The 17,988-nt window shown below is 35.5% G+C and overlaps 1 protein-coding gene across 2 annotated transcripts in view; it reads right to left on the reverse strand.

Moving 5' to 3' along the window:
- ME1 (malic enzyme 1) overlaps nt 1-17,988 on the reverse strand; it is a 154,122-nt gene that overhangs the window by 102,206 nt on the left and 33,928 nt on the right. For both annotated transcript variants that reach the window (XM_058835049.1, XM_058835050.1), the window contains exons 2-3: nt 10,960-11,093; nt 3,581-3,730 (exon numbers count right to left, since the gene is read on the reverse strand). In XM_058835049.1, the coding sequence (XP_058691032.1) occupies nt 3,581-3,730; nt 10,960-11,093 (284 nt within the window). The remainder of the gene's footprint in view (nt 1-3,580; nt 3,731-10,959; nt 11,094-17,988) is intronic.

A 17,988-nucleotide genomic window follows, 5' to 3' on the forward strand; every position in this document is an offset into this window, starting at 1 on the left:
GTTGGATGAAAGAACTGTTGTATTTCAGAAATCTATTTACAGAAATAAATTCTTTTTTGGTAAGTAATCAAAAGCTGTCGTAAGTATGTACATGCCTTATGCAACTGAAGGATTTTTTTACTTTAGGAATTTAAATGATGGATAGAAACTCTGAACTAAAAAGTGACCTAGTCGAGATTCTGAGATAATGCTTTTAATGATAGCATGAGCATTACAATAGAAGCAGAACCCCATTATATTCCCCCCATAAATAAAGCTTCTATCTGTACAGGTCAAAATTCCTTCTCTGACCAACTCCTTGAAGGATCCTTTCTACCCTCATCCTCCTCAACAGTTAAGAAGAAGACCAGAGAGACTGGTCTTCTAAATCATGTTTATGTTACAATGCGGTCTAGGTAGGTGCATGTTACAGATCTGCTATCAGACCTGTACTATTTACTTTTACAATACTACTCTTATCCATTACACTGGTGGGTTTAAAGCTAAATATTCAGAGTGAGTAATGCAATCTTGAGTTGAGTCTCAATATTAAAAACAAATGTCAGTTATACAGATGAGCTTCAAACCAGTGAATCAACTTAGTTTGCAGGCAGTTCTCTTGGTAAATGATGCTTAATCAGACAGTTAGCTGGTAAGCCATGAATGTTTATTCTAAAATTGCAAACTATTGCTTCAGAATTAAAACCTTTTCCTGAGCCACAGAGTCCTTCTGTGGCTGTAAGCATATCATGTGAGCCCACAAAATCTTCTAAAAACATATAAGGGAATCACAGAAGATGATCTCATTTAATGATTCCACAAGAAACCTACTTTTTGAAGTCTAAATTAATTTTCTTATTCTTTGCCTCAAGAGATAACTTGTGAGCCAGGCTCTTCAAGCTCATTTCAAAACACAAAGAAGTATAACTGGATATTGAATATTGGAAAAAATCCTTACGGATGTAAACTAAATATGACACTGCCTTGTAAACTGCACTGGGATAAATATGATCTGCAGCAACACAGTAATTATTAACTTACTGGCCTCCAAGTCTGTTTCTAATGGGATCGGTATTAAACTATGAAATAGCAAACATTTTCTGAGCTGTGGGGAGAGGCAGTATTAAAAATATTCTGAAATTAAAAAATCATTTTGGAAGAAAAATAGTTACTTATCTGTAAAGACTTACATATGAGTCAGCATAAAGCAGACACAGACAAGTCTTACAGATGAGAATATCTTTTTTTTAAGGTATGATCAGATCATACCTTTTTCCCTGATTGCAACTTCTTGAAAATAAAATCAATCAAAATGATAAGACAATACAGTCCAGATTAAATCTTACCTCTTTTACTCCTTTTTGCCTTCTGAAGATTAAATTTAATGCTTATATTTTCTTCTCCATCCATCTCATGAAGGATGTTATTAATGAGGTATGCTGGCATATACGTTAACTAAGTCTAGAATGCAATTTCAAACTAAATCATATTGGTTGCTTTGCATAGTTGGTTCTGGAATAATTTAGAAAAGGTTTTTCTGAGGAAAAAAAACCATATCTCTGTAACAGCACAGTGGAAGATTGCGTTGTAGATATTTTTCTTTAGTAGGAAAGAGTCTGTCAAAGATCATAGAACCACAGAATAATTTGGATTGCAAGGAACCTTAAAGATTATCTAATTCCAAGCCTGCTGTGAAAGAGACATTGAGGTGCTGGAGCCTGTCCAGAGAAGGGCCAAAGAACTGAAGGGTCTGGTGCACAAGTGGTGGGAGGAGTGGCTGAGGGAGCTGGGGTTGTTAAGCCCTGAGGAGACTCAGAGTGACCTTATTACTCTCTACAACTGCCTGAAAGCCAGGCAGGGGTTGGCCTCTTCTCACAGGCAGCTAACGATAAGCTGAAAATAAGGATAGCCTTATATCCTTTTAAAGATAAGAGGAAATAGTCTCAAGCTGTGCCAGGGAGTTACAGGTTAGACATCAGGAAGAACTTCTTCACTGAAAAGGTGGTTAAGCATTGGAACGGGCTGTCCAGGGAGGGACTGAAGTTGACATCCCTGGAAACGTTCAAGAAATGACTGGATGTGGCACTTAGTGCTATGGTTTAGTTAACATGGTGGTATATTGTCAAAAGTTGGACTCAATGACCTTGGAGGTCTTTCAAAAACTTAACAATTCCACGTCTGTAATTAAACCGGGTGTTTTTCTTCACAGAGGCATCACTCTTCTAGGGAGAAAGGGAAAAGCATGTGCATGGGCAGAGGTGCTCCTTGTGAAATATTTTATATGGCAATGAATATCAAAATATGGGGTATTGAGACCAGGGTAAGCAAAGACTTAATTTCCAGACACGTTTAGCACTTCCTGGAAGGCAAATAAAATCACCATGGTGGTAAATACTGAGGTGGAAAAAGGAGATAACTTCTCTTAGTAAGGGAGACACCTAAAAGCCACAGATCATTAAACAGGTTTAAATAAGGATTCTTGTGGTATTTTTGAACTTTTTAATGTGCACAGAAGAGGGAATTCTTGTTTTCTTCAGTTGACCAGATGGTCCTGACTCATTCTGTCAGCCACAAGGCCAAAATGATTTTCACATTAAGAACAAAACCTTGAAGCTCTCTCTCAAATATCTCCTGTTGAAGAATTTGTAAGCAGCCATTTGTTCCCTTACATCTTGCAAGCTTCTTACTTTTGATCAATGCCTTCATTGTAAAAAATCTATTTCTGTTAACAGAGCTACGCACATGTAGCTCATTTATCTCTTTCTTTGCCAGAAAAATTCTGCAGAAGGCTCCAAAGTGTTCCAGATTGCACGTGAAGTCAATGATATACACAGTGTTCTCAAACAGAAACCACCATAAATCTCAAACTCTGTGAGTTGATGTTCAAGAGGCAGAGTGAAACAGGAGTGTCTATCCTTCTTTCATACCACTTCCTCATCGTTCTATAAATATAGATATTGTATACAGAATAAAAGCACTCCAGTAACCAACCTATGAAGCAAGAAATTATTAAGCGGTGAAACAGGTACTTTGATGGTTTTTGATAATTTTTAAGGTATTAGTAGGTACATATGTAATGCATCCTTAGTTTGTATACATACTGTTTTTACACACACACATATATATGTGTATGTATAAAATACAACATATTCATATAGTTTATATGAATTTATAACGATAATAATTTATATATTTATAATATTTATATAGGCAAAAGTCTGTGTTTTTCAAGTTTCTAAGACAAATCTAAAACTAAAGTTCCATTCTTCTCCAGTGTTCTAGTATGCAGCTAGGATTCTAAACAGTATAATAGTTACACTATACAATATAATACAGTACATATACTATACAGTTTAATAGTTATAATCAGTAAATTAGATTAAAATATATTTATGTTTTAATGCAATTCAACCAACCACTTGCCTTCTTAATGCAGATAAGAAATGCACAAATTATTGTTTAATGTACACCAAAGTGTAGCTTGAATTATCTCAATTATTGCAGTTTTGGCTTACATGTAGCTGTTAGAAAACCCCTGCAGAAATCTGCCAGGAGGAAAATAAGATACAATTACTTTTATTTGAAGTATAAACTTACATACCTTGGCCTCCGGAATGCTAAACCATATTGTTGGCAAGCTAGTCCCACAGTGGGAGTATAAACAATAGGCATGAACCTTTCAATGTCAGAAGCCAGCACTTTATAGAAAAGCTTTTCATTTCGATCCTGGAGACTCATTAGCAGCATGTATCTGTGGAGAATTACATATAATTAGACAGAAATCAAGGGAACACAAAGTAGATTTAGAAATATACTGCTGTTTGGATAATTAAAATTATGTTTGTTCTATAATAGCCTCTCTCTTATTGAAAGTATTTAAATTATTCCTAGTCTTAACAGCACAAATAGTTCAGACACAAAGCATAACAAACTGGCTGAGACAAAGAACCTGAAACCATCACAGAGTTGTCAAGTGCTACATACTCAGGAAGATAATCCCTCTCAGGCATAAAACACTGTGCTGCAATTGAGGATTTGGTCTGTCAGAACCTTATCTGTGTACATCAATTGTTCCACTTGAAATGAGACCAGCATTAAATGTAACCTAAACAAGCTTACTCACTTGCCCAAAGAAAACAGAACTAAAAACGTTAAGCTCTGCATGCTCTTCCCTCAACAGATATTTATCTTAAATCCAGACCAATACAGCAAATAAATACTGAAAAACAAAGCTTTTGAAAACAAAGCATATACACATGGCCTTTCATCCGTTAAGTCTGTTTGATATGAAATCTGCATTGTTATATCTCCTAATTAAAACCAATTTTGAGGAAGTTCAATATTTATTGAAAAAGAAAGCCAATGAGAAAAAAAAAATCTTTTAAGAGTGAAAAAAATGTTTAGCTTGACCTACTTTTGACTGCCGTCACTCTTATACTGAATAATTACAGTACTGTTTCAAGATACCAATCAGCAAGCCAAATTGCAGTGCTGAGTGTGACAAATGATATAAGTCTATGAGTGACTTCAAGTTATTCCAGTTCACATAACTCTGTCACTAAGTGTGAACACTTAAAATTTAGGAATTTAGTTGTCTTAAACCTTACCTGTCTATTCATTAGTTCTGGCAATGTTAAGTATTGCTGTAAAAATTAAGTAGTCTTCTATATTAATAGGCTTACACAAAATCGTTAACTTATGTATACAATTTATGTAGGTTGGTTTGTTTTTTTTAAATTTGAAATGGATTACTAATTGCTCACAGTCAAAAAGTTAAATATGCCCATCATTTTATTACACAAGTGTTGAGGGTACATATAGAACACAGTCATTCCAAAACCCTGGAGATTTGTGTACTTAAATATTATTAATGCAAACTTTCTGCATACTTAGGCATCACATGCCCAAATGAAGTCAAACTCATTCATTAGGAAGACACAAATATGGTCAGGTAACCACCTGACAAAGAACAGCTTAGTAAATCTGAATGCATCCCGTTCAAGCTTAGCTCACCTATCCCTGTATATCAGGGGAGCATTTTTTGGGGATCTGTTATGTAAACCTTTAACGAGCACTATAAGCAAGGCAAGTGAAGCCAGTTTGGCAGTTGGTGACTGTAATGAGGTGACAGAAATGAGACAGAGCAATATCCCTGCCCTTGTGTCATGAAGGGTGTTTTAGACCCTAAACAGATAAAGATCTAGAAACCAAAAAGTTGCATTTGTTTCTAAATACCATAACCGTGAGGCAATCGGAACCACCTTCCATCACACACATTAGTTTTGAATGTTCTCCAAGGTTAAATTATATCCTGCCCTTGTAGTTCTCAGCTACAAATATATATATATACATACTAATCTTCTTTCATGTTATTACATTTCCCTATAGCCTTTCATTTTCCCAGTACTTTATTATGATACAGCATATATTTCAATGTCCTTGAATTCTCAGAGCACTTTCTTTATTAACAGCTTTCTCCTGAGGATGACTATCCCAATGTTTATCTTGAAATACAAGTTCTTGCACATGTAGTTGTGAATACACATGAAGACATTCCTTTTGTTTCCAGAGAACATTTAAAGTGATGTTACAGAATATCATGCTTATTTTTGGCTCCCACTCTATATGGACACTGCAAGCACCATGTGAGCCACAGCATCATCCCAAAGCAGTCGCCAATATTTTATTTTTTTATCACTTTCTTTTAAAATGAGGTGTGGCTACTTAAAGAGTATGAAACACCTTTCTTATTAATCAGATCAAGCCTAGATTTTAAACAGGATAAAGAAATCTTTTTGCAGAAGAAATGAAAAGCTTAGCGAAAAAAAAAAAGGCTTCCTCAGGGGCTTTAAATGACAAACTTGTTTGTTAAAACTCTCCACTTGGTTTTTACTGTCCTATAGCATTAAACTGGGGTTTTACTTTCTTACTTATATTTATCATTCCACTTTTATATTTATGATATACTAAAGAACTTGCAAAAGGAGTAATTGCATTCTACTTATATCTTTAAATATTACATACTTGATCATATCTACATCAGTATAAGAAATACTATTAAAAAGTAAAAAATATTTCTCAAGAAGTTCAATTTTTATAAGAAGGTTACTTTTTCAATGGCAGGTATATGTCTTCTTTCTCAGCATTGTAATTTGCTTAGTTAAGGGCATCAGATTTCTCAAAAATTCTTTCTAAATGAGAAAACTGAAAGTGCTTCAAACTCAATGTGGGGCTGTTTATAATACATTAGACAACAAGTATGCATCTTTTAGTAACATCCAAGTATCTACACAACTAAAAGCATGAAGTGCTTTTCAGCATTGTATTAAAAAAATGTATTTAAAATTCGGTATTTAATGGAATATTTTACTGAAGCCCACACTTAATTGAAAACATAATGAAAACAAGCAATAAAGCACTGAAAACAACCATTTGTGCTATAAAAAGGGAGAAAAATATTATCTGTCCTCAGACAAGGAGTCATGAATGAAGATTTCAGGGAAGAGTTTCAGAGGGAAAAAAACCAAGGTCTGGCAAGTCATACAGAGGAGACTGCCAAGCATTCAAATTTCAGTGTGTCACTCTGCCACCCCTTGCCCTTACTTCACCTAAGAATGTTTCATACTAGTCTGCTATTATGAAGGTAATTAAATACAGTAGCAACAAAAGGATATAAACCACATATCATCCAAAACCAAAAGAAAACCTGACAGAAGTAGCAGACAGTTACTAATAATTTCTTAGGATAATTGGCCCAACTATCACTGGCATACACTCTACATGGCAAAACGGATAGGTGTAAACAGAACAAATGTCACACTTTTTTGCTCTGATCTTACAAAATATTAGAGAAAATAAAGAAAGTGAGAGGAAAGGCTATTATTTTTAACCTGTGTAAAACACTTAGCTCTATTTCTCTGCATCACCAGTATCTATATAAAAATTATTTTAAGACAGGGAACTTTAAGAAAAAAAATAAAATAAGATGGCCTTCTCTGGAAAAGCGATTTGATGGCCCCCTCCTAATGTTAACACACCCAGTGTAACATTTTACAGCGTGACTTTTTGAAGAAAGATAAGCTCAGGCAGAAGATGTCACTGTGCCAGGAGCAACAATTTCAGTATCAATACGGAGCAAGAAGAAAGACAATTAAGAGCATACAGGGGAGAAAAAAAAAGTAAATTACTTACAGAATCCAACACAGCTTTTCCAAATTAAGTTAGGGGAATAGAATTTTTTCCTCTTATTGGTGTCCCTTTTGCCAAGCATACCAGGCAATTGATTTGCTGCTGTTCCATTCATTTCGTGTATGAACTTTTGGTATTTCAGAATACAATTTCATGCTACAGGTTTGCAAAGGCTTTCAGCAGTGCCAAAACATGTCATGCCATGGTACTAGCTATCAACTTGGCTATATGAATTTACACACACCCATTTTCCAAGCAAAACCAGGCCAATCCCGCCAATGTAAGATGCTGTCATACACAGCATTTATGTTCCATCAGAAAATAGCCTTCTGTTTAAGGTATTAACAATCAAGGTAATTTAATTTAAAATTAAAATTTAAAAATAAGGTAATTTTTGCAATATCTAAATGCCTGTACTTAAACCTTTGTATTTGGATGTAAAACACGCAGGAATACACCTGCTGCCAAGCTGTAGAAGAAAAACAACAGCCTCCCTTCATCTCTTTTCAATCGCTGTTTCTATGGGAGCAAAGATTGTGCCAGATGCATACTGCAAGAAACATGGGGGTTTTCCTGGAATTAGGACATTTACAGTCAGTAGAAGACAATAACTGCATCCTCTTATACAAGATTGTCCCTGAGCACCTGCCTTTACATGGAGCACTTGAGATTTCAAGTTCCAGTTCGAAGCTTCTGACACTCTTCATGAGTGAAGAGATTCAAAGAGTAATTGTGGCAGGATCACATTCACTCTTTAAAATTCTTTGATACAAGTATAAATATAGGAGACCAGCGGGGGACTGAGCTCACCACATGTAATGCACATGTTCTCCAAGCAGGCTCTTTATTGACACACTCCAATGAAATTATCAGACACTTGACTTATAAACACACCTGCAAATCACAGTTTGCACATGCAAATTTTTGCACACTCAATTCAGAGAAGAATTTTATCTGCAAAGGAGCCCAAGATGTCAATGTTTACAGACTTAAAAAGAAGTATCTTCTTCATGCAAATGTTACCAAGTCTTTCCATCAGTGGTCTGAAATGTAGACCTACTCATGTAACTTTTATTTTGCTAAAAAATATAGAAAACATCACAGCTCTATAAAGCCCCTATAATACACGAGGAGTGTATTTTTTAATCAAAACACGCATAGCATGAATACTCAATTAAATCTGCTAGGTGTTCAGAGTATAAATAAGATTTCTTAAAGAAAAAATTCAGTTTAGGGGGTACTTGTGGATTTATATAATTTAATATTCTTAAGGGACAATCTGACTTAATTTACGCAATTTGCATTGATCCAAGATTATCCCTGAAAACCTGTTTCTTAAGTACTATGGACTTGTGTTATGAAAGCATACACTAGCTCAGGTTGGAAAGGGACCTCTGGAGATTGCCTAATCTGATCCCCTGCTCAAAGCAGAGTCAGCTAGAGCAGTCTGCCCAGGCCCACAGTCAGTCAGGTTTCAAACAGCTCCCATGGATGGAGACACCACAACAGAGTCTCCAGCATTACAAATGAGCCCACAATGTTTATTCATTCTGTAAGGAAAGGAGAAGATTCAAATGCCTGGACGAAAAATTACAGCTGAGAAAATAGCACAGACACACTTCACAGAATAAAACTGAGAAATAAACACAGCTATACACTTTTTTCCTGTGTTAATTACTAAGATCTTATTTCAAGTATTCTGACTAGTGGACACATTAGTGAGAAAAAAGCCTAACTTGTAACAGTTTCAAGCTTTTTCTGTGAATGGAAGACTTGCTAGTTTTCTCAGTTGAACTGCATTGCTAAAACTGAATTAACAAGAACAAATCTGTACTGCAAAGCTGCACGGTACAATATAACCTTTATACTAAAGCAGGCATTATAATAACTGACTTTATAGTATAAAATGGCAAGCTACAGTCTAATGCTCCAGACACATGGGTGGAATAATTTAATGTTAGCGCTTCTGTTTTACAGATGTCTGGTCACAGGAGCAGGAAACAAATTTCTTCCTTACTCAACTATGTATTTGGAAAAGAGAAAACGCCAAAGACAACTCATAGGTGGGAAAGAAGGACATCAAGTTTTTGTTTAATTAAGTATTTACAGATCTTAAGATAAAGAGGGGTAGTTTTGGAAAAAAATTCCCTGAAGCAAATGGCTTCTGGAAAACCTTTTGTTTACATTTATTTTTAACCATATTATATTTCTTTATACTTTTGTATTATTTGTGTCTCATAAATGGATAAGATATGCTTAAAAAAATTTCCTTCCCCACCCTCAAGACAGACAGATTTCTGTTTCCTTTTTTTTTTTTGATATAATAAAAATAGCTGCAAAGTATTCCCACAATACTTGGAGACAGTAATTTTTATTTCATTATTCCCACTGCAATCAAAACTTCAGCATTCAGTGTTTTATTGCAGTTCAAAAGGCACATCATTCAAAGTTTTAATGCTCTGTCATTTAAAACTGATAGATTAATTCTTTCTTCCTTTCCTGAAGAAATTTTTCATTTTGGCAAAAAGCCGCTTGAATATCCACAATTTTTTCCTAAAAAAAAATAAAGACTTTATTTTAAGAAATAATTAAGAAATACAGTATTTTAAGAAATACTGCTTATCTACTTTTGACTGTTGAATCGCTAGACCTGTGACATCCTATCTGTGATATTTTGAGACGCAGGAGTGGTTTTATGCTATAACCTGAGGAAGGAGCAGAATTTTTTCCTAGTTAAAAAACACATACAACAGTGGGGTAAAGACCATTTTTCTTCTGGTTATCAAGTTATAGGTAAAAAGAAATTCCAGCAATCCAAGCTGAAACAAACAGTTGGAACTGCCTCAGATGTCCTGAAACACATGAAACTAGGTAGGAGCTGTATCATGAAGGGACTACCTCATGGCGGAGTTAAGGAGATGGGGACAGAAGGACAGAGAAAGTTTTCTCCTATGGTAATATCAATGGTTGAATCAGGGAGCTTAATGAAATTTTAAACTTTCCTACATGCAAGAACTCAGACTCATTCTAGCCTGGGAAGCTACAACTCTGCGATAATAACTGATAATGGCCTTCCTGAGAGCACTGGAGAACAGTTAACCTACAAAAGACAACACAATTGCAAGCTCTTCACTTGAAAGGAAGGCTTGCCTCATCCTATTCTGACTCCATAAGAAATAAAGGTTGTGGTAACTTTAAATTATAAAAAAGCCTTGTCACCAACAGATGGGCACCTAGAAGCCATATATTACATACTGATGGAAAGACATCCCACAACAGAGAACAGCAAAGGAGGAAGACATGAAGAGTGTTTTGTTCTAGAGCCTACTAAATACAGTTATTTAAGGAAAAAATTTTAGTATTCATAAATATTTAAAGCCCTTCCCAGATTTTTTTCCTTAAAAATACTCAAGCGCAGCAACACAATGTTACATATTAGTTGCATTAGTTACATTTTACAAATTTATTATGTTTTGATGGATACGTATCCATATGCATGTTAAGTCATTACTGACTTTTAGTTTCACATGAATTCACTTACTTCTGGTGACCTTCCTATCAAAGAAAATTCATGTGAACAGCTCTGGAAGATTACAATTTTAAAGTAGGGGTTGATTATTTAAAGAAAGCTTCCAGCAAAAATAGGTATTTAGCTTAAGAATTCCCAATAATCAACAACCACAGAAAAACCACTGAAAAAATATCCCAAAATTTCATCTGTACTACCATACAAAAAAAAAAAAGTGACTCGGGAATTGGTGAGTAGGACAAAGTTTCATAGCCATACTTTACCTGTCTAGGTCACATGTCAGCCTTTCAAAATTCTTTAGAATCGTATAAACCTGAGCATCTTGACCAAGAAAGCAAGGTGGCAATAATCCATGAATATTCAATTGTTGCCTCTCCTCCAAGGTAAAAGCCATGCCCTGAAAAACAAAAATAAAAATAAAAAACACATATAGATATATACAAGAGATAATGAATTTAAGAAAACTTCTGCAGTGTATCATAGCCTGGGTAAAATCAGCATCATACAATCTATTTAAAATTAAACAGAACTTAGAATTGTGCAATTATTTTGGGAAAAGGTTTTATTGAGCCATAAGAAGACAGGCCTGTACAGACAAAATCACTCCATCCCAGCACAGAACAAGTTAACGCCTCTTGTTAACCACCACAAGTGTACCATCTGCAAAACTGCTAAGTTACAACTGAAGAAGAAAGCAGCCATGTATTCACTCCACGCATTTTCTGCTTTCTAATATGGTCGATCTGTCTAAAACATCTTCAGAAATTACCCAAGCTATTGTAAGAAAGATGGTGCCTTTAGAGCAGAAACATGAGTGTGGGTTTAGCACACCAGCATCGAGCAATCTGGCTGCTGTAGTTTTACTCTGCTGTGGTAGCTACAGCCAGGCAGGCCTGACGGACAGGATGAGACCTTCGACAGCTTTAGGGGATAAGAAGAAAAGTCAGAGGAGTTTCTTCTAGATAGGAAATGTATGCATTTATTTCACACTGCAGCCCCTGGTCGCAGGCTCCACAGACAGGTTGCAGCTCTCCTTGAGCACCATTCTACCTGCACTGGTTCTGCTCCACAGCCAATCCTGGCTGATCTGCTCGTGTCTTTGAGGCCTCTTGTAGGTTAACACTAGAACTGTCTGTACCTCTGCAATATGCTTATGTAGCTTAAACATAATCTAAAGCTCATGCAGTAGAGGTTAGGTAGCATGTATTACTCTACCAAGAAGATACCTTTGTGTGTATACACATATAAAGAAGCTATTAGACAGCAGCCCAATAGTCAATATCAATGATACAACTACATAAAAAAGTACTGTTTCTTATACCAAAAAATACTTGAGAAAACACCTTGAGATCCAACAAAGAGAAAAACTAGCAATATAGTGTTTCTGCATTAATTCTTCTGTGAAAAATAAGTACTACTGAGGTATTTTTACTACCACTTCTATAAGCAGACTGTTAAAATGTCTTTGTTTATGTGACCATTAGAATTAGCTGGGTCAACAAATGACAGGAAAAAACCAGGGAAAACAAGAGCATAAATACAAAAGGCTTCCTTCAGCCTACGTTTTCACTACTCTTGCCTTCTCCAGAGAACAAATTCAGTCTTTTGCACAAGGTCCTTACTGCCTTTCACAAAACACTTGGTGGGTGATACAATGTGATAAATTCATGCAGTTAGTTCGGTTACTTAGACAGGGTTTTCTTTTTTGTTTCTGTTTTTGTTGTTTTTTTCCTCGGAAATAGTCACCTCATAGGGCTTATTCTTACAGAACAAAAACATTAAAAATTCTTCCAGTATCTTAACAGTCTACATTTCTTACACCATTTTTAATCTAAATTTTGAAGTGGTTATGACACTGTGACTTAAAAAAAAGTAGGAAAAAAGCCCTAAAGCAACACCATCTGCTCTACAACGTCGTTAATCAAGTTGTTACCTTAAGTGAAATGACGACTCAAAAAAAAAGAAGTATCTTATGATAAATACTTTACAAAACATCAAACATTTCCAAAGTGTGCTTCTCCTTCCCTAGACAGGAAATGAAGGGAAATCAAGTTTAATAAAGATCACTAGCTGTTTTGCTGTAGTTCTCCACGCATGCGAGATTTCAGAGGTTCCCAAATGCGTACACAAAGGCAATATTTTTTTTCCCTAATGAATTTTCTGCAACCAGATATGTCAGAATGTCTTCAGCTGCTACCCCATCTTGAAAAACCACGGAAGAAGGAAGAGTCAACACATCTCACAAGTTTATTCAATGTTGATCCCTCTTATCTCCACTAGACTTTTTTGAGCTTAAAAAACCCATATGTGATCATGCACTCTTCAGAATCAGTTCCAAATGACTGGACTTCAGGGAGCTGCATAGTTTGAACAGATCTTCTAGCGCTGGTAGTAAAGTGACAATCCAGTTATTCTCTGCAATTCTCCTTTTCTCTGTTTCCATTAGTCAAATGGAATGAAAAAATTTTCTGAATGTCTGTGTTTGGCTTTACATTAGGGATAAAATATGTATGATAATTACTATAATAGGGTTTCCCCTCTTACTGGAAAATATATTTTATTTTAAAACAAACACATGTATTACATCTTGCCAAATGCCTTTTTTTAGAAAGTACTTCATCTTGGAATAACGTATTTTCCATGTATTACAGCAGCTTTATAGTAAGTGTTAATTTCTTTGGTTCATTACTACAAAAACACAGCACCCACCTACACCCCCTAGGATTTATATGGTTAGAAAATCCTTGGCTTGAATATTCCTCTTTGGCACAGATACTATGAATTTTTCAAATTTCTAAGATGAAACTTTAATTCTTTTCTTCTCTCAGTCCCATATTTGCTCAGAAGAAAAGAATTATCATTAAAATATATCACCTGATAATTTAATAAGAGAATGCCATTTTATGAAATAAGTGTATCCTATTCCATCTGCTTATAATAGGGAAGACTTCAACTATGTAGGATTTATGGTTTATGTCTACATTTCTTGCACTAGCCTCAAATTTTCTTTACTACATAAAAATTCTTATTTTTTCCTGTTAGAAGTGTTGTTTCCCAGCCATCCAGCAGAGAGGGCTCTAGGTCCAGCTTGGTTTACACTCTCCTTTCCCTTCCAGAGAGGCATATTTTATGCACACCTGGATGGGACAGACTTCCGTCATCAAGCATCCAAACTATTGTAAACTATGTAGATACTTCTATTCTGTAGCTTGTATTACTAACAAGTTTTTAAAGAAGAACAACAGAATGGCAATCTAAAAGCAGCATAAGGACAAGAGACAGCAACTGTAAATATTAACCTCTGCCTAATTAGTTTTGATTTACTCACTTCTTTATGCATCATCTACATCATAGCGATGTAAAGTACAGTTATTATCAATCCTCTCAATTAAGAGTTTGCAATTCTTCAAGAGCTGTGTTTCATATGTTTCATTATGTGCCCTGGTTTGCTTTTGGAAAACCCATGTTGTTCTTCAGACACCTCCTTACCTTCCTTTCTCACAGACGTTTTGGTCAAATTTTTGGGTTGTTTGTTTTTAAACTGCTCCTTAGGCATAAATATCCTTTCCGACTCTCAGTTGTACACAAAAAACTCTGAGTTTTCTAAACATTGAACTCATTGCAAATACATATAATTCTGAATTTATCTCTCCATTTGTAATGTTGTGAAGTTTAGTAATTGAAGTAGTAATTTCTATTACTGCACATCATTCAGTACTCTTTCTTAATATCTATCGGTTTATCAACTCCACTCTTAACTAGCTACTTGTCCTCTGCTCATAACCTCTAATCCCCCAAATCCCCTCATCTACAATGTTGTTCTAGTGCAGTTACATATGTATCAATACCCTTCTTCAGTTGCAGTACTGAAAAACCACATAACAGAACCAACAGCACAGCATCATCTTGTATCAGACAGCTTTTTGCACTGGCTTTCAATCAAATTTTCAAGCAGTGCTTGAAAAGACAGAGGGCACATTCAAAATACTTCAAGACCTGTCTCAGCCTCTATTCACAGTCAACAGACACAAGTTTTCTCTCTTAATACAAACTAGATTGCATTGACATAGTTTTTCTTCAGACAGAATATCTGAAGCTCACATAATTTCCAGGTTAATATAAATGTCTCTAGAAAAAGAGTGTACTAAAGCAATACGTGCATTCTGTCCATGCACTAACAAGATTTGGCTTCACTAAAGGTTGCCAGTACTCATTAGAGGGATTCTTCTTCAATTTCTCCCAAGACTTAGCCATCTTTTGTTGTAATAGATCAAAACTTTCATTTTTAAAAAACTCTAACTCATTCAGAAGAATAGCTCACTTCCTCCTGTTGACCTCACCAGGTCAACATACAAAAGCATTAGCCTAACAGCACGTAGAAGGAGGCTGGCTTAGAAGAGGAAACCATGTCCACATCCAAGGTCCTCTACCTCACTGACTCCTTCATCAGCCTCTGTAAGCAGATAATCAAGGCTCATAAGATTTCAGGGGTTCAGGAGACAACCACCACCAGCAGTACTCAAGCTCAAGTACTCACATGTCTATCTGAGCCCACTGGATGTGTGAAGGGGGAAGAAAGAAATGAGTAGGAAGGTAGAAAGATGTAGCAAAAATGTATATCTAGAAGTATTATCTATTCTATGAGAAATAAACCTCTGAATTACTGGTCTAACATACAGCTAGAGGAAAATTACAGTCTCTAAAGTATTTTGGGGGCAGGCAAGCAGGTTCATCACTATCTCAGAGTCCATCAAAAAGTAAAAAAATCCTGTTAAAAAACCCTTTTTCTATACCTTAATCATAAAAGTACAGTAAACAAATTTCAACAATATTGTGTAGAAAGCACATAAATCTGAGGAACTCATGTGTTCAACATCTGCTGCCATGGCTGGAAAGAAGAGAGCTGGCACCTCACCACTCCTTAGAGCAGGCTCCTACCACAGCAGTTGGTATCCCTGAGCAGAGGCCAGGGAACGCTTTGTCATACAGAGCTCTGAGAAACCTCCACAGCTGTCTGCAATACTTGTCTGCTCAAGATCTGAATCAATTTTTTACCAGATGGACTACAGAACCCCACAATTCTATTCTTAAAAACTGCATTCTTAAAAACAAACAAAAAAAGGACACTCAAACAAGATTAATGCTTTTGGCTGAATGACCAAAAACATTCTCCAATTACTAAGGAAGAGTTTTTTCCCAATCCATCCCAAATGAAAAATCAGTGGCATCACTACTAGTTGCGAGTCACACATCATCCCACGCTGCTCACACCACTTCATGGACAAGATTGTCTCCAGGAGAAATTCAACTGCAGAACAGGATGCATTCCTTAGGAAACAATGATCTTTGGTATACATGACTGTTTGCAGGCAATTCTTTTTCTGGTCAAGCTTTTGCCTTCAGCAATTTTGGCTCTTTATACTACGTTAGGGAGGAATCCAAGTCAAAATTATTTTCTTTTAAGGAAAACTTCTTTGGCTAAGGAAACAAAAAAATGTATGTATGTAGTTCTGGTAGGTATGAGCCACATGAAAACAGTTTCAGCCGCCTCATGTCGTAAACCCCTTTAAGAATATTTAAAAAAATCTAACCAAATAAACACACCAAATACACAACTCTGCACAATTTTACGTATTCAAAGAATTTTTTATAAAATCTCTATAAAAATATAGAACATATGGGTTTTCAAGCTACATTTAAGAGTTTAATGATCTGCAAATCCCTTTGAGCTATTCTATATAATTTGTGTTTTTTTAAAAAATCACCTTACGAAAAGGCAAAAATCAAGTCTTACAAGCATTTAATTTTTATTCTCCAAACATGACTTCAGAGAAACTAGATAAATACTTCCAATACTCTATGTCCAACACTCATTTCATGGCAGAATACAACAGGAAATACTTTGAATAACTAATCTAAGCACAAACTCCATAGTGAATTCATTCTGCTGAAAAAAAACATGGTTCGTGACAAGAAATTGGTGTTGGAGCAGTACATATGGCCAAAGATGTTTCTTCTGTTTTCTCTACCCATATTTTTCATGACTGCCAAAAAATTTTACAAGCAAAGGCAGCTAATGCATCTATTTGGGTGAAAATCTCTTCTGCAACCAGTGCTTTAGGTCACAACAGTTGATGCCTTAAGTTTTAGTTTTCATATTTTCCAGATTCTGTACTGCATTAATATGTAACTCTGAACTTCATATAAAGTGTTAGAAAGTTCTCTTCAGTTTAGTTAGACAAAACAATCCTTTTCCAGCATGACAACCAAGGACACTATTGCAGCTTCAGGCCCAAAAAGTATAAACAGCAAACTGAGGAGAGCAACCTGGGAGGATGTGACTTCATAACCTGAAGCTGTAACTGGACAATTAACCCCAATATGTAAATGGATTAAAACATAAAAGTGTGAAAACTTGTGACCCATTATCCATCTTGGGTGTAGCTTTGGCTGGGCTCTTGTACTGCCCAAGGTGTAACTTTGGAAGGCCTTTTTAGTAAATCCCTACTTTATTCCTTCAACACTGTCTAGCCTCTGTTCCAGGTAGCCTCTCAAGGCACCACAGTCACAGTAACTACCCCAGTAGGTAAGGAAAGGGACTAATTTTTTTTTTTTTTAATGGTGCAAATTCAGACACAGTTTTATGTTTAGGTGGTTTCTTTTGGACTTGATGAAAAATTTCTGCAAAATGTCAATTTGCATTAACTCAGAGATTCACATCTTCTTAAGAATATTTGCTGTAAAGTCTACATATAAAAGAAGGGTTTATATAGCTGAATCTAGTCTCAATTTAAAAAAAAAACTGGATAATTTAAATTTTTGAGGAAAAAAATCCTTTCAAATGGTGTTTATCAAGGCTAGGCAGAAAGATGACAAATACAAATTGATAAGAAGAAAAAATATGTTCAACAGCAGAAAGTTACCACAGTTCAAAGATTAAAAGCATAGAGTTAAGAAATGAAAACTGAAAATGAAAATACAAATTTTCTGTTTCAATCCTCTGGCAACACATACAGATGACAGCTTTGCTTTCAGAAGCAAAGAACATTGATAACCATTTATAACAAACACATTATTTAAAGTATTACTAGACGGCAAGTAGAAAAGTCATGTGTGATAAGACCTATAAAATCTACCGAAAAAGTTATTTTTCCCCAAAACTATGCTCAGATTCTCTGCTGAGCATAGAGAATAGCATTTCATGAGGCATATTGGTTAGCTCTGGATTATGCACCTCAGATTAAGGTTTAAAAATCAGTATACTAACTAGTGATTAACAGTCCATTAGGTTC

The sequence above is a fragment of the Poecile atricapillus genome, chromosome 3 (assembly GCF_030490865.1).
Source record: "Poecile atricapillus isolate bPoeAtr1 chromosome 3, bPoeAtr1.hap1, whole genome shotgun sequence".
NCBI classification, from domain to species: domain Eukaryota; kingdom Metazoa; phylum Chordata; class Aves; order Passeriformes; family Paridae; genus Poecile; species Poecile atricapillus.